The following is a 22508-nucleotide window of genomic DNA, read 5'->3' as shown; positions in this document are numbered from 1 at the left end:
GGTGCCTGCCGGTTACCCAACGGGAAGGCGCCAGTGCTGGCGGCAGCGGTACTGCGCCGGGGGCGTCTTACCGGTGCCTGCCGGTTACCCAACGGGAAGGCGCCAGTGCTGGCGGCAGCGGTACTGCGCCGGGGGCGTCTTCCCGGTGCCTGCCGGTTACTCAACGGGAAGGCGCCAGTGCTGGCGGCAGCGGTACCGCGCCGGGGGCGTCTTCCCGGTGCCTGCCGGTTGCCTAACGGGAAGGCGCCAGCGCCTCACAGCGGCCCCTCGGCTCCTCCCAGCACGCCCCAGTGCCACTCTGGTGCCTCCCCAGCCCCCGTAGTGCCTTGGGAGTGCCCCCCAGTAACAGCTCATAGCCTACCACCACCTACCAGCCTGTCCCACAGGCCCCGCCCCCTGACTCCAATCGCGCCCCGAGGCCCCGCCCCACATCCATGTGGCTCCGCCCCCTCAGACAACGCCCCCCACTCAGGTCCCGCCCCTCGGGGGCTGCTGCTTGGCGCTGTCCCGGCAGGAGCGGCGGAAGAAACGGGAGCGGCGGGGGCCTATCGGCACAGGACCGAGGCCAACTGAGCTGAACAAGCCCTGCGGTACCGTACTGGGTCATACCGAGCCGTGCCGGGTCGTTCCGAGCCGTCCGGTGACGTACCGGGTCATACAGTACCATACCGAGCGGTACCGCACACTGCCGGACCGAGCAGGACCGGACCGCACCGCACCGTTCGACCCCGTTCCGACCCGTCCGGTCCAGTCCGGTCCACCTATGGCGGCGGCGGCTGCGCCGGTTCCCAGCGGGTTCCAGTTTGCCATCGATCGCGGCGGGACCTTCACCGACGTCTTTGCCCGGTGCCCCGGCGGCCGCGTCCGCGTTCTCAAGCTGCTCTCCGAGGACCCCGCTTACGATGACGCCCCCACCGAGGGCATCCGCCGCGTCCTGGAGGAGGTGCGGCTACCGGCCATCCCCGGGACGCCTCCGGGACCCTTCCGGGACTCCCGAGACCTCCCCAGGACATCGCTGAGACTCCCCTGGGACACCCCGAGACAGCTGGGACCTTCCCAGAACTCCCGGGACACCCTCGGGACTGCTTGGACCCTGCTGAGACTCCCCGGGAGCAGCCCCAGGACCCCTCCCGGGAGCCCGTGGGAACCCTCCCCTGGGACACGCAAGCGCTGCTGATTCCCTGCCCCGGGACCCTCCCTTCTGGGGCACTCCCTCCCCCCTTCCCGCCCACTCTCCCGGGGACTCTGACCCGGGACCCTCCTCAGAATCCTCCCCCAGGATCTCCTCCTGGAACCCCTGACCCCGGGCACCCTCAGGACAGCTCCAGGACCCTCCCACTGAGATGCCTCCCACAGGATCCTGTCCAAGATGTCCCCCACCCCAAGATCCCCACAGTGTCCGACATACCCCAGTACCCCCGCCCTGGTGCTGACCTTGAGACAGGGGTGTCATGGGGCTGGGGGTCTGTGGTGGGGCTGAGGATCCACAGTGGGGCTGGGAGTCCATAGTGGAGCTGTGGGGCCAGAGATCCATGGTGGGGGCTTGTGGCTGAGGGTCTCTGGTGGGTCTGGGGGTCTGTAGTGAGGCCACAGGGATAGGGGACCACGGTAGGTCTATGGGGTTGAGGGTCTCTGGTGGGGTTGGGGGTCCATGATGAAGCCACAGGGCTGAGGGGCTGTAGTGGGGTCATGGGGCTGGGGTCCCATGGTGGAGCTGTGGGCTGAGGGGATGTGCTGGAGCCAGAGCTGGGGGCCTGCCATGGAGCCATATGGGGCTGAGGGGCTGTGGTGGAGCTGGAAGTCTGGGGTGGGGCTGGGGGGCCGTGGTGGATCCATGGGGCTGAGGGGCTGTGGTGGAGCTGGAAGTCTGGGGTGGGGCTGGGGGGCCATGGTGGCCATGAGGCTGATGCCTGCGGTGCTGGCAGGAGACAGGGGTGCCAGTGCCGCGGGACCAGCCCCTGGACACCTCTGGCATCGAATGGATCCGCATGGGCACCACGGTGGCCACCAACGCACTGCTGGAGCGCCAGGGCGAGCGCCTGGCACTGCTGGTGACCCGTGGCTTCCGCGACCTCCTGCACATTGGCAGCCAGGCCAGGCCCCACATCTTCGACCTGGTGAGGCCTGGCACCAGCACTGCCACCACCATGGCACCTGCTGACTGGCCTGGGGTTGAAGTGGCAGCTCCGTATGGCCCATGCCATCTGGGGTTGGGGTGGCACAGCTCCGTGACTTGCAACATCTGAGATCAGGGTGACACATCCCAGTGACCCACAGTGTCCAGGATGAAGATGGCACATCCTTGTGGCCCATACTGTGCCATATTGTGGTGGCATGTCCCTGTGACCCACACTGTGCCATGCTGTGCTGTGGTGGCAAATCCCTGTGACCACACTGTGCCATGCTGTGGTGACGTATCCTTGTGAGCCACTCTGTCTGGGGTTGGGACGGCATGTTGCTGTGACCCACACTGTGCCATGCTGTGGTGGTGTGCCCCTGTGACCCACACCACCCGGGCTCAGAGTGGCACATCTCCCTGCCCCGCACTGTCGCGTGCTGTGGTGGCATGTCCTCGTGACCCACACTGCCTGGACCCGGGCTGGCACTGCGTTCCCGTGACTGCCCAGGCTGGGGGCACTGCATCCCCAGATGACCCACGTGGTGCCAGCTCGGGCTGGCATTTCCCTGTGTACCCCAGACGGCGGGGGGGGGTTGCATGCCCGTGTGCCCTGCACCGGCCGGGCTCGGTGGGGCCCAGCCCTGTGTCCTCTGCCCGTCACCGATGTCCTTGGCGCGGGTGGCAGCGGGAAGTCACCAGATCCCAGGCACTGCGTCCCGTGAGTGCCGCTGGGTCCTGGCCACGGCCTGGTGCCAACCTCGGCCATGTGCCAGTGCCCGCGGACGGCTGGGAGCCAGCGGCAGCGAGGCCACCGTGTCCCCAGGCAGATGGCATGACAGGGGCTGCTTGCTGGCTCCCCGAGTGACGTTCCCGTGCCACTGCAGGAGGTGGCAGTGCCAGAGGTGCTGTACGAGGAGGTGATCGAGGTGGACGAGCGGCTCATTCCGCACCAGCCCTGCTGCCAGCTACCGGGCACCGAAGCCATGCCACTGCTGCAAGGTGGGCACTGCCACTGCCATGGCATGGCGGGGGGGGCACAGGGACGACCCTGGCGATCCCCTCACTGTCACTCCCTGGCTTGTCCGCAGGCTCGACTGGAGGTGCCCTGCAGGTGCAGCGCCCTCTGGACCTGGCAGCGCTGCGACAGGAGCTGGAGCGGGTGCTGGCGCGGGGCATCACCAGCCTGGCCGTGCTGCTGCTGCACTCCTACGCGTGAGTGCCAGGGGGCACGGGGGCACAGTGGGGTGGTGGGGACACAGTCAAACCCACACCACGTGTGTGTGTTCCCGACGGCAGCTGGCCTGGGCATGAGGAGCAAGTCGGGGCGCTGGCACGGGAGCTGGGCTTTCAGCACGTGTCGCTGTCATCGGCGGTGGCAGGCATGGTGCGGGCAGTGCCACGTGGGTACACAGCCTGTGCAGATGCCTACCTCACTCCCTGCATCCACCGCTACCTGCGCAGCTTCCGCGCCGGCTTCACCCACCAGCTGCAGGTCAGTGTGCCCGGCGGCACCCCCATGGTGCCCAGCCCCCCAGGAACCCCGCCTGTGGTGCCCACGCTGCTGCAACCCCGTTCCCATTGGCACCCATGCCCCTGGGACTCCTCCTGATAGGAACACATCGTGTTGTGATTCCTATGGGCACCCTGCTAGGACACACCATGGGCACCCTCCCACTGGAAACCCCATGGGCACCCATCCCATTGGAATCCCAGTGGGCACCCACTCTGCCAGGATCCACCATGGGCACCCATCCTATCGTGACCACCCATGGGTACCCATCCTACTGGAATCCCTGATGGGTCCCCATCCCGTCGGAACCCCTGTGTGCACCCATCCCGTGTGCCCATCCCTGGGTGCCAACCCCGTGCCCGCAGGAGGTGCCGGTGCTGTTCATGCGCTCGGACGGGGGCCTGACGCCCATGCAGCACTTCAGCGGTGCCCGTGCCATCCTGTCGGGCCCGGCGGGCGGCGTGGTTGGCTACGCTGTCACCACCCCCCGTGCCCATGGCCAGCCCGTCATCGGCTTCGACATGGGAGGTGAGCGGGGCGGGGGGGGTAGGGTGGGGGGCACGGTGGGCAGAGGTGCCAGCAGGGCTCAGCTGCCCCCTCCCCAGGGACCTCGACGGATGTCAGCCGCTTTGCGGGTGCCTACGAGCACGTCTTCGAGGCCACCACTGCTGGCATCAGCATCCAGGCACCGCAGCTCGACATCAACACCGTGGCGGCTGGGGGGGGCTCCCGCCTCTTCTTCAGGTGGGTGGGGGGCACCTGGCACCCATGGGTGTCCCAGAAAGGTGTGGTGGGCCTTGGCAGAGCCTATGGCTGGGTTGAACATCATGGGTGGCTTGGCAGAGTCAAGACTCTGCTGCTTCTGCTGGCATCTTCCCTCCAGCTCCAGGCTCTTCATGGTGGATGGGCAGTACCCAGTGCTCATGGTTGTGCCAGCAGGGCATGGTGGGGCTTGGCACAGCCTGGGCATGGCTCAGTTGTGATGGGTGTGTGATAAGGGAACTTAGTGGAACCAGGTCATAGCACAGCTGAAACCCTGCTGCTCCCACTGGCATCTCCCTTCCAAACCCAGACTGTGGTGGGTGGGGATGCCCTGAACGCTCATGAGTGCCCCAGCAGGACACAGCGGAGCTTGGCAGAGCCTGGGCCCAGCTTGGCCATGGCACAGCCGGGTTCCTCCTGCTTCCACCAGCTTCTCCCCTCCAGGTCCGGGCTCTACGTGGTCGGCCCTGAGTCAGCAGGTGCTCACCCCGGCCCAGCCTGCTACCGCAAAGGTGAGTGCCAGCGTGCGCCAGTGTGGTACCAGCGGGTGCCGGCATGGTGCCAGCACCCTCACTGTGCCCATGCGGACGCAGGGGGCCCGCTGACCGTCACCGATGCCAATCTGTGCCTGGGCCGCCTGCTGCCCGAGTTCTTCCCGCGCATCTTTGGGCCGGGTGAGGACCAGCCACTGTGCCGCGAGGCGGCGGCAAGGGCCTTCCGCGAGCTGGCTGCCACCATCCACACCTTCCATGCCAGTGCCAACGCTGCTGCCACGCCACAGCCGCTCTCGGTGGAGGAGGTGGCCATGGGCTTTGTGCGGGTGGCCAACGAGGCCATGTGCCGGCCCATCCGCGCCCTGACACAGGTTGGGTGGCACCAGAGGGTGGAGGGGACCACAGGGTGATAGTGGGACCCCAGAAAGGTGGCAGGGACCTGAGGGTGGCAGTAGAACCACAGGGGGGTGGTGTGGTTCTCCAGGTGTCTGAAGTACCCTAAGGAACTGGGAGGGACTCCCAAGGTGATGAAAGGACCCCAAGTTCCAGCAGGACCTCAAGAAGCTGTCAGGGCTCCCCCAGGCTGCCAGCAGGACCCCAGAGAGATGATGAAGACCCCCATAGTGACAGCAGGACCCCAAGGAGCTGGCAGGGACCCCCGAAGGACCAGCTTGACCCCATAGTGAGGGGAAGACCCTGAGGACCTGGCAGGGACCACCAAAGTTGTAATAGGACCCCAGGGTAGTGGAATGCCCAAGCTGCTGGGGGGACCCTGGGGGACTGGTGGGGACCCCAAGGGTGGCCTCAGGCCAGGGTGGGGTGTGTCCCATGGGTGCCAGTGTCATCACCCGGCAATATGCCCCCTTCTAGGCTCGGGGCCATGACACCGCCCACCACGTGCTGGCCTGCTTTGGGGGCGCGGGCGGGCAGCACGCCTGTGCCATTGCCCGTGCCCTGGGCATGGCCCGCGTCTTTATCCACAAGTGGGTGCTGCTGGGGGCACTGGCAGGGGGCTGGGGACACTGGGCTGGTGGTACATGGAGGGGCCTCACCTGGGGTTCCACTGCTCTGCTGCCCCTCTTCTGGCACCACTGAGAGGGGTTGTCTGGGTGCTGGGTTTAGAGGTGCCCCTGGGTGATGGGTCTGGGCATACCTGTGGGTGTGGGGTTAGCGGAGTGCCCATAGGGATGGGGTCTGGGGGCACTCATGGGTGGCTTGGGGAGTGCCCTGGGTAATGAGTCTGGGGTATGCCAATGGGCACAGGTTTGGGAGGTGCTCCTGGGTGCTGATTTTGGTGGTTCCCCAGGGTGCTGGGTCTGGGGGTGCCCCTGGGCGTGGGGTCTGTGGGTCTTTATTGTCACCAGCCCTGTGGATGTCCCTGTGGGTGGGTGGGGGTGCAGTGGCAGCACTGGCATCAGGTGGCATGGCCATGGCACAGGTACAGCAGGGTGCTGCTTGCCTACAGGCTGGTGCTGGGTGGGTTGGGGTGTAGTGGTAGTGCTGGCAGCAGCTGGCATGGCCATGGCACAGGTACAGTGGCATGGTGCCAGCCTACAGCTTGGCACTGGGTGGGTCAGGGTGCAGTGGCAGTGCTGGCACCATCTGGCTTTGCCATGGCACAGGTACAGTGGGGTCCTGTCAGCCTACGGGCTGGCACTGGCAGATGTGGTACACGAGGCACAGACCCCCTGTGCCCTCCGCTATGAGCCAGCTGCCTTTGCCCAGCTGGATGAACGCATCGCCGTGCTGGAGCGCCAATGCCAGGAGGCACTGCAGGCACAGGGCTTCACTGGGTGAGCACAGGGGGCACCGGGATGGGCACTGGGATGGGCACGGGTTGGGCCCCCCCCAGCACTGACAGGACCATGCACAGGGAGCAGATCCACACGGAAGCCTTCCTGCACCTGCGCTACGAGGGCACCGACTGCGCCCTGATGTGCTCTGCCAAGGGGCACCCACCCACTGCCAGCTCCTGCCGTGCTGGTGACTTCCACGCTGCCTTCACCAGCAGGTTCGTCCTGGCACTGCCAGCCCCTGTACCAGTGCTCTGATCCACCTCCTAGCACTACCATCCTTCTGCCATTGCCATCCCTGTCCTGGCACCACCATCCTCATTCTGGCACTGCCATCCTGCTTTTCTGTGTTGTGATCCCCATGTTGGCACTGTGATCCCCTTACTAACACCACCACCCTTACCCTGGTGCTGCCATCTGTCTTGGGACCACCATACTCCTTCCCAGTACTGTGCCACAGTCCTCATCCTGGCAGTGCCATCCCACTTCCCAGTGTTGTAACCCATATCCTGGCACCACTGTCCTCATCAGCAGTACCCACTATCCCTGTTGCCAGTGCCACAGTCCTGATTCTGGCACTACTGTACCCAGCATGACACCATGACTCTCACCCTGGCACCACAATCCTACCCTGGCACCATCATCCGCATCCCAGCACGGTGACCCAGCACCCACCATGACCACGACACCATGACCCCCATCCTGGCACTGTGACCCTCACCATGGTGCCATGATCCTTGTCCCAGTGCCCCAATTCTGGCGCCATTATTCCCACTGCCATCTTGGCACCATGACCCCAAGCCCCATCACCCCTATCCTGGCACCATGACCCCCATCCTGACCCTACCAGACCATGGCCGGGGGTCTGCAGTGCCCACTCACCACGTGCCTCCCGCAGATACCAGCTGGAGTTTGGCTTCACCATCCCGCAGCGCCCAGTGCTGGTGGATGATGTCCGGGTGCGGGGCACTGGCACCAGCGGCATCCGCTGCGAGACCCCCCTGGCACCCAGTGGGAAACCACCCCGCGTGGAGACGGTCGGACTGGGGAGACTGGGAGGGACTGGGCATCACCTGCTGTGACAGTGGGACCCCGAGGGAGGTGGGAGAGGGACCCTAGGGGAATGGTGAGACCTCAAGGAGCTGGCAGGGACTGCAAGGTGACATCAGGACCCCAAGGCAGATGGTGGGGACCCCAGGGGGACAGCAGGAGCCCAAGGAGATAGTGGGGACACAAGACCCAGTGGAGGCTGGAAGAGACCGGGGGACTCTGGGGAGGGACCACAAGGGACATTGGCCATGACCTGCTGTGGGGCTGGTCCCTCAGGTGACCCAGTGCTACTTCGAGGGGGGGTACCTGGAGACCCCTGTGTTCCTGCTGCAGGACCTGGCCTGTGACCACACCATCCCTGGCCCTGCCATCCTCATTGACCAGAACAGGTGGGGGCACCAGAGGGACCCAGGGTGATGGTGAGACCCTAGGAGCATGCTGGTGGGGACCCTAAGGATCTTGTAGGATCCCAGAGAGCTGATGGAGATGGTGGGGTGACAGCAGGAGCCCTAGCTGCTGATAGAGACCCCAGGGTGACAGTAGGACCCCGAGGAGCTGGTGGGGACCCTGAAGAACTGACGAGGACCCTAGTGTAGTGGTAAGGGCCCCAGGAAGCTGATCTGGACCCTGGGGCCCTGGTGGAACCCTGAGGAGCTGATGGGGATCTTGGGGACCTGGTGAGAACCCTGAGAAGCTCGTGAGGACCCTAGGGCCTTGGTGAGAACCCTGAGGAGCTGATGGGGACCTTGGGGACCTGGTGGGACCCTGAGTAGATCGTAAGGACCCTAGGGCCCTGGTGTGAACTCCAGGGAGCTGCTGGTGACCCTGGGAAACTGGGGAGGATCCTGAGGAACTGCCAGGGGTCATAGGGCGAGGAGCCCAAGGAGCTGGAGGGACCTCAAAGAGCTGAAGGGGACCCTGGGGAGCTGGTGGGACCCCAAGTAAGTCTGCACTTCTCCATGTCCTGGTGGCACCACCAGCACCATCGTGGTAGAGCCAGGCTGCACCGCCAGCCTCACCTCCTTCGGTGACATCTCCATCGATGTGGGCTCAGGACCCCCCCAGGCTGTGGGCCCCCATCTGGACCCCGTCCAGCTCTCCATCTTCTCCCACCGCTTCATGAGCATCGCAGGTGGGGCCAGGGTGGCGAGCAGGGGATGGGTCTGGGGGCAGGGGTCCGGGGTGGGGGGGTGCCTGTGCTGAGGGTGTCCCTGCGTGCCCCCCGCCCTGCAGAGCAGATGGGCCGCATCCTGCAGCGCACAGCCATCTCCACCAACATCAAGGAGAGGTTGGACTTCTCCTGCGCACTCTTCGGGCCGGACGGGGGGCTGGTGTCCAACGCCCCCCACATCCCAGTCCACCTGGGGGCCATGCAGGAGACCGTCCAGTTCCAGGTGGGGCCCCCCCTAGTGGCCCTCTAGCCCAACCCCAACCCAGGGCTTGCTGACGCCTCCCTGGTGCCCTGACAGATCCAGAACCTGGGTGAAGACCTTCATGAGGGGGATGTCATCCTGAGCAACCACCCCTGTGCAGGAGGCAGCCACCTCCCTGACCTCACTGTCATCACCCCCGTGAGTGTGGGACACCCACCCCTGGGCACCCCAAGCTGCAGGAACCCCATCTGAGGAGCTAGGAGGACTCCAGGTCATTGGTGGGGCCCTGGGGAGGTGGTGGAGAGATTAGGGAGCTGGCAGGACCCCAGGGAGATGTTGGAACCCCAAGGAGGTGGTGAGCCCATGGGGAGCTGGTGGGGACCCCAAAGAGCTGGTGGGATTCTGAGAATCTGGTGGGGACCCCAAAGAGCTGGTGGGGCCCAGGAGAGCTGGTGAGGACCCTGAGGAGCTGGTGAGACTGTGGGGATCAGGTAGGGAGCTGGTGGAATCACGGGGATCTGGTGAGGAGCTGGTGGGATCATGGGGATCTGGTAAGGAGCCCAAGAAGCTGGTGGGACTCTAAGAAGCTGCTGAGAACCTCGAGGTGCAGAAGCCCCTAAGGCACCCCAAGATGCAGGACCCCATCAGCCCGGTTCTCAGTGCTGGGTTATCCCCAGGTCTTCTGGCCAGGTGTCCCCAAGCCCGTGTTCTTCGTGGCCAGCCGTGGGCACCACGCCGACATCGGGGGCATCACACCCGGCTCCATGCCACCCCACTCCAAGGCGCTGCGTGAGGAAGGCGCCGTCTTCGTGTCCTTCAAACTGGTGAAGGATGGAGTCTTCCAGGAGGAGGGTGAGCCTGTGCTGGGGACGTGGTGGTGGCTGTGGCGGGGATGGCGAGGACGTGGTGGGGATTAGCAGGGATGTGGTGGGGACAAGGTGAGAACATGATGAGGGCTCGGTGCGGATGGTGAGGATGTGGTGCAGATGGTGAGGACGTGGTGCAGATGGTGAGGACAGTCTGGTGCTGGCAGGGCAGAGGTGTGACCACCTGCTCTCACTGTCCCTACAGCCGTGACAGAGGCGCTGCTGGCCCCGGGCCGTGTCCCAGGCTGCAGCGGGAGCAGGAACCTGCAGGACAACCTCTCAGACCTGCGGGCACAGGTGGCCGCCAACCAGAAGGGCATCCAGCTGGTGACAGAGCTCATCCGCCACCACGGGCTGCCTGTCGTCCAGGCCTATATGGCCCACATCCAGGTGCGACCTACCCCCCCTTGGGGCCACCCCAGGACTCCCCTTGGCACCCCCAGCCCCACTGTGACACCACCATGTCCCCAGGCCAACGCCGAGGTGGCCGTCAGGGAGATGCTGAAGGACTTTGCCGCACACTGGGGCACGGCGGTGGAGGCCGAGGACTTCATGGATGATGGGACACCCATCCGGCTGCGGGTGCAGGTGGACCCCCAGGAGGTGAGTGGGGTATCACCCCCGCTCCAGAGACGGCCTCTGATATCCCCACTGCATCCTCACTGTGTCCCTTCCATGCCCACCATGCCCTCACTTCATCCCTGGCATCCCCCACCAAGTCCCCATCATCCCCACTGTTTCCTCGCTGTGCGCTCATCATCTCCACCATGTGCCCATCATGCCCACTGTGATCTCATCACACCCCTGATGTCCACAGCATGCACCCACTGTCCTTGCTGTGGCCCCACCAGCCCTGCCATGGCTGTGACCATGACCACGGCAGGGCTGGTGGGGCCATGGCGAGGACAGTGGGGACACAAATGGTGTCCCCATGCCCCACTGCTGTTCCTACCACCACCAGGGCAATGCCACCTTTGACTTCTCAGGCACGGGGACAGAGGTTTATGGCAACTGCAATGCCCCCCGTGCCATCACCCTCTCTGCCCTCATCTACTGCCTGCGCTGCATGGTGGGACAGGACATTCCCCTCAACCAGGTGAGACATGTACCCTGCCCCCCACCATAGTATCATATCATAGTATCATCAGGGTTGGAAGAGACCTCACAGGACTGTGAGATCCTCACCTGAGCTGTGGGACCCCCCAACTGGGGCACCCCAGGCTGTGGGACTCTCCATTGGTTGGGTCTTTTGGTTATGGGATCTCCAGGACCTCCTTACTGTGGGACCCTGCCAACTGTGGGACACTGACCAGGGCTGTGGGACCCCTAAATGAGGCACCCCAGGGCTGTGAGACCCCCAGCTGGGACATCCCAGGGATGTGGGACCCTCTATTGGTGAGGACTTCTGGTTAAGGGATCTCCAGGAGCCCTCCACTATGGGACCCTCCAGCTGTGAGACCCTGCCAGGGCTGTGGGACCCCCAGCTGGGGCACCCCTGGACTATGGGGTCTCCAGGCTCTGAGATCTCCAGGACACCCCCATTGTGCAACCCCCAGCCGGGGCAACTCAGGGCTGGGAGACACTCCCCCACCCCCCAGGGTTGTAGGCTGCACCCACGTCTGTGGGACCCCCAGATTTTGGGACCCCGTGGACTGCTGGAAGATGGGAGTGGTCCTGGGTACCCAGTCCTGTGGGGGGGTGGGCCCCGAGCCCCTGCTCCTGCAGGGCAAGGTCCAGAGGGGTTCTTGGGGCGCAGCTGGTGTGGAGCAGCATCCACGGGGTGGTCCCAGGGAGCTGCTGGCGTGTGGCAGAGCCGGGCGGTGACAGCTCCCTGCCTCCCAGGGCTGCCTGGCTCCGGTGCGGGTGCTGATCCCCAAGGGCTCCATCCTGGACCCCTCCCCCGAGGCTGCCGTGGTGGGGGGCAATGTCCTCACCTCCCAGCGTGTGGTCGACGTCATCTTCAGAGCCTTTGGGGTCTGTGCCGCCTCCCAGGTAGGACCTGGGGGGAGCACAGGGGTCCCGGGGTCCCGGGCCTGGAGGGCCCACGGCACTGGGGGGCTGCAGTGCCAAGGTTCCAGGGGGTGGGGGTCCCAGGGGTCAGGGGTGCTGGGGATTGGGGTTCTTGGAGGTCCAGGGTGCTAGGTTCCAGGGGCTGAGGGTCCTGGGGGTTGGGGGGTTCTGGGAGTGGGGGGTGCTTGGGGTCTGGACTGTTCTTGGGGGGTCTCAAGGGAGTCAGAGGTCCCAGGGGTTGGGGGTCCTGGGGGGTTAGAAGTCCCTGGAGTTTAGGAGTGCTGGGGGTCTGGGGTCTCAAGAGCTGGGGCTTAAGGGGTGCCAGGAGGTGGAGGTCTTATGGTGCCATGGGACCCAGGAGTTGGGGGTCAGGAGTCCTCAGGAGCTGGGGGTCTCAGGGTGCTAGAGAGCCTTGTGGTGCTGCGAGTGGGGGCTGCTGTGAACTGGGGGCAGGGGGTCGGGGTCCTTAGGGTGTGTGTGTGGGGGTGTCTGGGGTAAGGGGGTGTCAAACCCCACTGTCGGTGCCTATGTCCCCCGCGCCCTGCCCTCAGGGCTGCATGAACAACGTCACCTTCGGCTCGTCCCGGGGGGGCTACTACGAGACGGTGGCGGGGGGTGCGGGGGCCGGCCCGCACTGGGGGGGGTCGCAGCGGCGTGCACAGCCACATGACCAACACCCGCATCACCGACCCCGAGATCCTGGAGCTGCGGTGGGTAGGGGCCTGCGGGGAGGGAGGGGGGGGTCGGTGGGACCCCCGGAGTGACCCCCGCGTGCCCCCCGCCCCAGGTACCCTGTGGTGCTGCAGCGCTTCGAGCTGCGCCGGGGGTCGGGGGGCGCCGGGCGGCAGCGGGGGGGCGATGGCGTGGTGCGGGAGCTGCTGTTCCGGGAGCCGCTGGAGCTGGCCGTGCTGAGCGAGCGCCGAGCGCGGCCCCCCTACGGCCTCCGCGGTGAGTGGGCACCCCCCGGCGTCGCCAGAGACCCCCAGCCCCCGCCGCGGCCCCGGCCACCCTCTGCAGCCCCCAGGGGCGCGGTGTTGGTGCTGAGCCAGCACCAAACGTGGCCACTCTATGGCCCCAGGGGGCAGTGGGGACCCCCTCCTGCAACCCCCACCTGGGACCCCAATGCTCCCCAGTGCCCTCTCTGCCCCCTATGGAGCCCCAGCACCCTTCATGATGCCTCACTCCTCTCCATGGTCCCCATCGTCCCCCATCACATCCCGTGGTTCCCATGGCCCCACCATGGTCCCCAGTGCCCTCCAGTTCTTCCCAGTTCCCTTCAGTGCCCCTCAGCTCACCCCATCACCCCCCAGTTTCCTCTCTGACCCCTGTGGACCCGCAGTGCCCTCCGTGACCCCTCGTCACCCGCCATGATCCCCCATGGTCCCCCATCACTTCCCAGTGCCCTCCCACTGCCCCCCATGACCCACCCCACACCCCACAGGGGGCAGCCCAGGTGCTCCAGGACTCAACTTGCTGCTGCTCCGTGACGGCCGAATCATCAACCTGGGTGGCAAGACCTCGGTGCCTGTGAAGCCAGGGGTGAGCACCGTGGCACGGGAACCTACCGGTGCCCCGCAGCCACCCCCGGTATGCCCCCGGCACTCCATGACTCCCATCCTCTGCTCACCACAGGACATCTTCCGCCTGCTGACTCCCGGTGGGGGTGGCTTTGGGACCCCTGGTGACGGTGACACCAGTGATGGTGGCACTGGTGGCGGTGGCAGCGGTGCCCCCAAGCTGGCAGCACAGCCGCGGGCACCTCAGAGCTTTGTCGAGCGTGGCAGCGTCTTTGAGTACCGGCGGGCACAGGAGGCTGTTTGAAGGGCTCTGCACCCCGGGTGTGGGGCTCCACAGCTAAAGGGACCCTACAGGGTAGCCCCCCAACCCCTAGCACCTGCAGGCCACGGGGTACCCCCCCACCCCCAATGCACACCCTGTGGGGCAGCCCCCCCAACCCAAGGTACCTACACCCCATGGGGCAGTCCTCTCACTCCCAGCTCTAGGCTGTGGGGCAGCCCCCAGCCCCTCAACTCAACTCCTGGCTCTAGGCTATGGGGCAGCCCCCCAACTCCACTCCTGGCTCTAGGCTATGGGGCAGCCCCCAGCCCCCCAACTCCACTCCCAGCTCTAGGCTGTGGGGCAGCCCCCAGCCCCCAACTCCACTCCTGGCTCTAGGCTATGGGGCAGCCCCCACAACTGCACTCCCAGCTCTAGGCTGTGGGGCAGCCTCTCCCTCTCAGCCCTGTCCTTCTAAGGCAGAGGGGACCTCACTGTGGGGCAGCCCTGAGAGGGGAGTTCTGTCCCCTACCCCTGTCCCACATCTCCCCAGCTTGGTGCCTTCCAATAAAGACCCTTTGGGGTTCCTTCCTGCCTAGGGTGTGTTTGGGGGTGGGGGTCCCAGTCAGGCCACCCCTGAGCCAGGGAATACCCAGGGAGCCCAGGAGACCTCAGGGAATGGACTGGGGCTTGGTCTTGGGAGGGCTCCGTGAAGATTATCCCAAGTGTCTCCATGGAGTCATGTCCAAGCATCCATAGATCTGTCCCCATGGACAGCTCCAGGGGTCCCCCCATCTCTTGGTGGCCAAGGTGACATAGCCAGGGACAAGCTGAGGGCAGAGAGTGGCCAGCTTGGCACAGAGCCACCCAGTGGGCTCCAGACTTTATTGTGCTCTGCTGGCCAAAGCCACTGCTGGTGTCACCGGTGCCAGACCAGTGGCAGATCGGTGCTGGCTCACAGCCAGATCACTCTTGGATCACTGCTGGACCAATACCTGACTACTGCCAGACCAGTGCCAGCTCACTGCTGGACTGCTGTCAGACCAGATCCACCAGTGCTGGCCTGCATGGACTAATGCCTGACAAGTGCCAGACCAATGCCAAACCACCCACCATGGCATCCAGGGTGGTGCCAGTGCACCAGCCCCTCACTGTGGCAGCCCCACCATGTTCCACACCAGTCTCATGGCCTGTGGGATGCCAGCACCCCTTGCATGAGCCCCTGCATTGTGCTAGTGCCAGTTCCTGTGCAGGTGGCAGTGGTGGTGCCAGTTCCTGTAGCAGTGCCAGTGGCAGTTCCTGTGGTGGTTGCTGGTGCCAGTTCCTGTGCCAGCGGCAGTGCCAGGGTTGGTGCCAGGTGGCTCAGGGGATGTCAGGGGCCAGGCGCAGGCGAAGGGCCACAGGCAGGTGGTCAGAGCGTGTGGCCAGCTGGGTGATGAAGGAGACCTCGACCGCCTCCTGAGGGACAGCAGCCGTCAGGGGACAGGAGAACGTGAGGGGACACAGGGGACATGGGTGACACTGGGGACACGGAGGGCACAAGGAGGCATGAGGGGATACTGGGAACACAAAGAACAGTGAGACATGGGGGTTGTGGGGACACAGGAGTCACAGAGGACACAAGGGACACTGGAGACATGAGCATAAGGGACGGGGGGATGCAGGGGATCTGGGGGGTATGGTGGACACAGGGGTCATGAGGGCTGGGGAATGCATGGGGAGACATAGGGGACACCAGGGACACGGGGGACCCTGGGAACACGAGAAACACGGGGGGCACTGGGGGCCAGGAGGGTCGTGGGGCACTCACAGTGCGCAGCGAGGTGCCTGCGTGGTGCAGGACGTAGTCCACGCGCCGGCCCTGCCACTCGTCGCCAGCCGCCGGGTCCGGGTCACTCGAGGGCAGGATCGGGGCTGCCAAGAACTGGCGGCGGCCACCAGGCTGCGACAGCGTCCTGAAGGAGGGGACAGCGCGATGGCACGGGGCGAGGTGGCACAGGGATGCGGTAGCGTGGGAATGCGGGGGCACAGGGACGTGTGGCATGGGGATGGGTTGGGATGGGGACATGATGGCGTGGGTTTATGGTGACACAGGGTCATGGTAGTGCACGGATGTGGTGACAAGGGAACACGGGGACACGGGGACATGGTGGCATGAGGACACAGGGACCCCCACCCTGGCATCCTCCCCTCCCTGCACCTCCCCATCCCAGGGTGTGGAGGACATTTCCCATGGGACCCCCTTTTCATGTCCCCCACCTCTGTGTGTACAACCCCCGTCCCCAGCCCTGTGCCCCCACGCACATGTCCCTGAGCCTGTCACCTCTTCATCTTCTCCGGGGTGGACACAGGCTCCTCGTAGATCTTCAGGTAGTTGAGCAGGGTCCCTTTGATGGGGATGGGGACAGTGATGGGGACAATAGTGGCATTGGGGGAGGAGACGACACGTGTCAGGGAGGGTGTCACGGGTCGGGGGGGGGAGGCAGCTCCCACCTATGGCCCAGGGCTGGTCCTGCCCCGGCGCGCGTCGGCAAGGGTCCTGGTAGGTCTGGAAGAGCTGGTGCCGCTGGTTGAGAGCATCACCTGCAGGGACAGGCACAGGTCTCTGCCACCGCCACCCCTGTCACCAGCCCCCAGTGTCTCCACCGTGTGTGCACCAGTCCTCACCTGAGGAGCAGTTGTCGAAGTTGAGGTCCCCACAGAGGACGTCGAAGGCCACCAGGTCCCCGTCCAGCTGCTCCGCCTGGCGGAACTGGTGCAGCCAGCGCAGCATCAGCGTCAGCTGCTCCTCACGGATGGCGGCGTCGGCTGGGGGGACACCAGCAGCGTCACTGACACTGCCCAGACTGCCCTGCCAGCGGCTGGGTGGGCTTGGGGCTGGGGGGGTTTGAGGGTGCCCTCTCACCTGCGGGAGCCTGGAGGTGGGTGCAGGCCAGGTACCCAACCAGCCGCTGCCCTCGTGCCCGGCCCAGCAGCACCTGCAGGGGCACAGCAGCGTCAGTGGTGCCAGGCTAAGGTCACCCGGGGAAATCTGGCCAAATCTGGCCATATCCGGCCAAATCTGGGGGAAATCAGCAAATCAAATCAGCCCAGTCCGGCAGAACCTAGTTGAATTCAGGGAAACTGGGAAAAGACACAGCCAAAGCCCACCAAATCTGGCCAAAATCAGAGCAATCCATCAGCGTTCAGCCAAACCCACCAGAACCTGGCCAAAGCCAGTAGCATTTGCCAGACAAACTGAGCCAAATCCAGGAAAACACAGCAACAGCCAAACAAAACCAAAGAAACGTGGCCAAAATATGGCCAAACCCCAACAAATCCCCAGCAAAATTTGGCAAATAAATTGAGGCAAATCCTGCAAAATCCACCTGAATTGAATGAAATCTGGGGAGAATCCATCCAAATCCCACCAAATCTGCCCAAGATAAAAGAAATCCAGACAAACTCAGAGAAATCCAGTGAAATATGGCCAAACCCAAGAGAAATTGGCAAATAAATAAAGGCACAGCTGGCCAAACCCCACCAAATCTAGACAAATCCAGTTAAATACGGCAAAGTTTGGCAAATAAATTGAGCCAAATCCAAGAAAACACAACAAAATCTGGACAAATTCAGAGAAATCTAGCAACAATCTGGCCAAATCCCATTGATTCTGGACAGATCCAGCAAAATTTGGTCAACAAACAGAGCCAAATCCTTCAAAATCTGGCCAAGCTTAAAGAAATGCAGAAAAAGTTGAACGACTCCAAATTCAGTGAAATCCAGCCAAATGCAGCCCAAATCTAGCCAGATTCAGCCAAATCCAGTTAAATTCAGCAAATAAATCCAACTAGATCCAGAAAAATCCAGCAAAACCTGGTCAGATTCAATGGAGTCTGGCAAAAGTCCAGCCAAGCCCCACCAAATCTGAATAAATTCAATGAACCCCAGCAAAAGTCAGCCAGATTCTGGTTAATTCACTGCACATTCCATTCGAGGATGGACAGATTTGACAAAGTCTGGCTAAATTCAGGGAAATGTGGAAAAGCATCCAGCCAAATCCATCCAAATCCTGCCTAATCCAGCAAAATTCATCAAAACTCAGTTAAATGCACTTAAGCAATCCAGGAAAATCAGCCACATCCAGCACAATGCAGCAAAGGCTCCGACCAAATTCAGCAATATGCCACAAAACCAGACCAAATTTGGCCACATCTGGTCCAATTTGATAAAATCCATGGAAATGTGCACCAAATGTTCAAAATATGGACAAAAATGCTGCCAAGTGCAGAAAAATGCAGCAAAACCAAGCCAAAGTTGATGTACCTTGCCAAAGTCAGTCCAACTCAGTGAAATCCAGCAAAGTTGTGGCCAAGTTTGACAAAACCCAGCCAAATTCATCCAAATTCAGTCAAATCTAGCAAAACTCAGCCAGATCCAGCAAAACTCAGCCAAACCCAGCAAAACTCAGCCAGATCCAGCAAAACTCAGCCAAAAGTTCTGAGCAAACTCAGGAACATGCCACAAAATCAGGCCAGATTCAGCCAAATCTTGTCAAATGAGATAAAATCCATAGAAATCTGACCCAAACATACAAAATACGGCAAGAAAAGCCACCAATTGCAGCAAAATGCAACAAACTTAAGCCAGATTTGATGAAACCCTGCCACGTTTACTCGAACTCATCAACACTCAGCCAAATTTGAGCCAAATCAATCCAAATTCTGGACTAAAATAAGCAAATCCCACCAAATTTTGGAGCAAATTTGGCAAAATCCCCCGAAGTTTTCCCCAACTCTTCAAAATTCAGTCAATTCAATTTTTTGCCTAAATAATCAACCCCCAGACAAATCAGGCCAGATTCAGAGAAGTCTCCAGCAAAATTCTGGCCCAATTCAGCAAACTGCACCCGAACTAGGCAAAAGTCAGCAAACCCCAGCCCAGTTCAGCCGAATTCAGCAAACCCCAGGCAAATCTTTGGGGCAAATTCACCAAAACCCAACCAATTTGGCCAAATCCATCAAAATCCACCCAAACCAGGCCAAATCCATCACCTGCCACCCCGGCGCTGGGTTTTGGGGTGCCCCGGCTCACCTGGGCCATCAGCAGCCCCTTGGCCGCCAGCGCGTCCTCGCCGGCGCCGTTGGGGAAGCAGTGGTAGCCGGCGGCCAGCAGCGGGTACCGGCTGGCCAGGAGCAGGCCGCTGCCCAGCACCCGCAGCCCCCCGTGCCGCAGGCCTCGGGCACCCACGTCCCACAGCAGGTGCGGGAAGGTGCCCGCCAGGCGCCGGCGCAGGACAGCGGTGGCCGTGGGGTCGAACACCTCCTGCAGGCACACGAAGTCGGCATCAGCTGGGAAGCGCTCAGACAGCACCAGTGGCCCCGGCTCCACCATCGAAGGCATCTCCACCACCACGCTGCTGGCCCGGCCTGCGGCGCCAAGGGTGCCACCGTAGCTGTTGGCATCACCATGCCACGCCTCAACTAGGCTGGCGCGGTCGCCGGCGGGCTCCGGTGAGGTCGGTGCCAGGTGTCGGGCAATGTAGGCAGCGCGCTGGGGGGTCTGGCCCAGGTTGCTGAACTTGGCCAGGCCGCTGGGCAGCAGGCAGACGTTGGCACTGAGGAAGGTGAAGGTTCGGCGCTGGCGGAGGTCCCAGGGCTGCGCTGGCGCTGTGCCCGCCGTGTACTGGTAGGCGAAGGGTCGCCGGGCAGCCTGCAGCGGCAGCCAGAGCAGCAGCCCCAGCGCGCCCACGGGCAGCCAGAGCAGCAGCAACGTGGCACAGGCCACAGCCACCACCGCCTGCCTGGCACAGCCGCAGCACCGCCCGCACTGCCTCTGCTGCTGCTGCCTGCGCTCGGCTGTGGTGGGCTGCAGGTCCAGGAGATGGTTGAGGGCCCAGTACTCAGGTGCCAGCAGCCCCTCGGCCACCACCTCCAGAGCTGCCAGCGCCCGGTAGCGGAACGGTGACTGTGGCAGCGCCATGCCCGGGGAGTCCTGAGGGGCTGCGGCACTGGGCAGGGGGTTCAGGGGGATGGCAACGCCCCCCTCCTCCTGCCTGGAGGCTTCAGCACCGTCGTCGGCACCACCTGTGGGAGAGAGATGCGGGGTCGGTGGGGACGGAGGGGACAGGAGCGGGACCCCCCCACACAGAGCCACTGAGGCCACTGCGGCCCAGCTGCCGCCGTGGGAACGTCCCCGGGAGCAGCCCCCGCGTTGGCAGCTGTGCTGCAGCAGAAGCGCTGCCATGGTGCGGGGGGGGCGGTTGGCACAGCCAAAGCAGGGCTGCCACCCCCACGCTGTGTCCCACAGGGTCACCACGAGGTTCCCAGAGCCACTCCATACCGTGGGCCCTGGTGGTGTCTCCCACAGCACTTCCAGTAGCTGGAGTCTGGCCCTTTGCCCGTGTGCCACCTTCTGTGGCGTCCACCCCACGGCCACCCCACACCCACCCCACGGCCACCCCCTCACCTCACTGGGCTCGGGGTCTCAGAGCTGCGTCCCCTTCCCAGCACCACGTCCCCGACAGCTGCCAGAGTCACGGCGCCCAGCTCCGGGGACGCCACCACCGGACAGCCTGGCCCGGCGGGTTCCATGGCCCCTGGCCACCGACCGGCTCCTCCCCGGCACCTCCCGGCGCCGGCACCGCACAGCCTGCCCCACAGCTGCCCCACTCCTGCCCGCCTCTGCCCCACTGCTGTCTGCCCCTGTCATGCTCCTGTCCCTCAATGACTCCAAACCAGTCCCGCTCCTGCCCGCCTCTGCCCCACTGCTGTCTGCCCCTGCCCTGCAGTGAACCCCAAACCAGTCCCACTCCTGCTCCACACCTGCCCCACTGCTGTCTGACCCTGCCCTGCAGTGAACCCCAAACTAGTCCCACTCCTGCCCCACAGCTGCCCAGCTTCTGTCTGCCCCTGCCCTGCAGTGAACCCCAAACCAGTCCCACTCCTGCCCCACAACTGCCCTGCTTCTGTCTGCCCCTGCCCTGCAGTGAACCCCAAACCAGTCCCACTCCTGCCCCACAGCTGCCCTGCTTCTGCCTGACCCTGCCCTGCAGTGAACCCCAAACCAGTCCCACTCCTGCCCCACAGCTGCCCTGCTTCTGCCTGACCCTGCCCTGCAGTGAACCCCAAACCAGTCCCACTCCTGCCCCACAGCTGCCCTGCTTCTGCCTGACCCTGCCCTGCAGTGAACCCCAAACCAGTCCCACTCCTGCCCTGCTTCTCTGTGCTCCTGCCCCACTTGTACCTGCCCCACGCATGCCCCACAGCTGCCCCACAGTGATCCCAAAAGAGCTCTAGCCTCACTTCTACCTGCTCCTGCCCCACAACAATCCCAAACCAGCTCCTGCCTCACCTCTGCCCCCACATATGCCCCACACTGACCCCAAAACAGCCCCACACTGACCTGGCACAGGCTCCACACCAACCCCACACCTATGTGCTCCTGCCCCACACTGACCCCAAAGCAGCCTCACACCTGCCCCACACCTTCCTGACTCAGCAGCCCCACGCCATCACAGCCACGCCCAGCCTGGAACTGCCCTGGGAATACTGGGAATGCTGGAAATGCTGGAAAAGCCAGGGTCACCCGGGTCACTGGGGTGCTGGAGGGGCACTGGGGGATGCTGGGCACTGGGGTTGCTGGGGGCACTAGAGGTCACCTGGGGATGCTGGCACCACTGGGACAGTGGAGACACTGGAGTCACTGGGGACAAGTGGGGACCCTGGGGCTCACGGGGGATGCTGGGGACACTGGTAGTGGTGGGACACTGAGGGGGGCTGGGGACACTGGGAATGGTAGGGATGGAGGGGACGCTGCAGCCCCTGGGAATGGGGGGGCACTGGGGGCCCTGGGGACACGAGTGGGGCCACCAAGCAACTCACCACATCAAAGCCTTGGGGTGCCCCTGCCTGGGGAAGCCGTTCCAAAATGGGCACCATGGGGCATAGTGCTCAGGGCATGGCAGCACCCTGGTGTACTCCCCTGCCCCACCGCCCTGTGAGTGGCACCAAGTGACTCAGGCCAGACCCTGGCACTTCCCAGTCACACCAGTGTCCAGCCACCCACAGCAGGTGAGTGCCCTGCACAGGAGGCTGAGGTCATAGTGCCCGGAGCAGCAGTGGCACCACAGCTGTGCCAGGGGTTCCCCACCTGCCAAGTCCATAGCCAGAGGGGTTAGTGCCAGGAGCTGCTGCCCACATGGATCCCATGGCACTGGTGGGGCTGGTGGGGTCTGCACTGGTAGTTCGAGACACTGTCACTGACCTGTGGCACTGGCAGCAAGAACTGGCACTGCTCCACATCCCTGGTAACAGGAATTTGGCATAGCCCCGTGGTGCCAGCAGCAGGAACTGGCATTGTCCCATGGTGCTGGTACTGCCTGAATCACTGGCAGTTCTGCCCTGGCACACGGTGCCCAAGGGTCATGTTTGCCAGCAGATACATGCAGAGGGTGTGGCAGCTAATCCCTCCCCACTGCCAGGCACTTTCAGCCTGACCCTACCTTTGGTGGTAGCTGCCAGTGCCCAGGGGGTGAGTGGCACCGTGCCCAGTGTTGCCAGCACAGCTCCTGCCCTGAGGGCCAGGCAGTCCCCGAGTTGTCCATGCAGGCACCCTGCCTGTCCTGGCTCTCTGCCCGTGCCAGGTCCCGGCCAGATGCTTGCCAGTGCTGGATCCCTGCTGGTGCCACCTGCCACCACCGCTTGTGCCACCCCCCGTGGCCATGCCACATCCCTTGTCCTCGGGTGTCCCCCACTCACCTCCATGCCCCATGGCA

General features: G+C 63.8%; 2 protein-coding genes across 2 annotated transcripts; one reads left to right on the top strand and one right to left on the bottom strand.

The window, feature by feature from the left end:
- Positions 1–711: 711 nt before the first annotated feature.
- Positions 712–14341, top strand: OPLAH (5-oxoprolinase, ATP-hydrolysing). Its single transcript, XM_064154500.1, is given in 27 exon segments — positions 712–943; positions 1926–2117; positions 3004–3118; positions 3208–3331; positions 3416–3611; positions 3995–4157; positions 4235–4373; positions 4836–4903; positions 4985–5256; positions 5756–5868; positions 6508–6678; positions 6759–6896; positions 7577–7715; positions 8005–8117; positions 8709–8860; positions 8962–9122; positions 9198–9299; positions 9779–9953; positions 10173–10357; positions 10439–10570; positions 10929–11063; positions 11810–11959; positions 12529–12615; positions 12617–12687; positions 12765–12925; positions 13419–13516; positions 13610–14341. Coding segments are annotated over 27 exon segments (3921 nt in total). The 5' UTR covers positions 712–763; the 3' UTR covers positions 13799–14341.
- Positions 14342–15026: 685 nt separating this feature from the next.
- LOC135181289 (sphingomyelin phosphodiesterase 5-like) lies at positions 15027–22504 on the bottom strand. Its single transcript, XM_064154334.1, has 8 exons — positions 22492–22504; positions 18827–19818; positions 16659–16731; positions 16421–16561; positions 16247–16336; positions 16077–16140; positions 15564–15708; positions 15027–15211 (listed from the first exon to the last, which is right to left on the bottom strand). Exons 1-8 carry the CDS (start codon positions 22502–22504, stop codon positions 15116–15118), a joined length of 1614 nt encoding a protein of 537 aa, XP_064010404.1. The 3' UTR covers positions 15027–15115.
- Between the last annotated feature and the right edge of the window lie 4 nt (positions 22505–22508).

Source organism: Pogoniulus pusillus, chromosome 14 (genome assembly GCF_015220805.1).
Source record: "Pogoniulus pusillus isolate bPogPus1 chromosome 14, bPogPus1.pri, whole genome shotgun sequence".
Lineage (NCBI taxonomy): Eukaryota > Metazoa > Chordata > Aves > Piciformes > Lybiidae > Pogoniulus > Pogoniulus pusillus.
The sequence above is the reverse complement of the archived record's forward strand: the minus strand, read 5'-3'. Positions and strand labels throughout refer to the sequence as shown.

Excerpts from the sequence above, each read along its gene's own strand:
- LOC135181289 (XM_064154334.1), bottom strand. Across the intron at positions 15,709-16,076 it reads ACCCCGGAGAAGATGAAGAG|GACGCTGTCGCAGCCTGGTG; the intron begins GTGACAGGCTCA and ends CCCCTCCTTCAG. Across the intron at positions 15,212-15,563 it reads CAGGCACCTCGCTGCGCACT|GAGGCGGTCGAGGTCTCCTT; the intron begins GTGAGTGCCCCA and ends GCTGTCCCTCAG.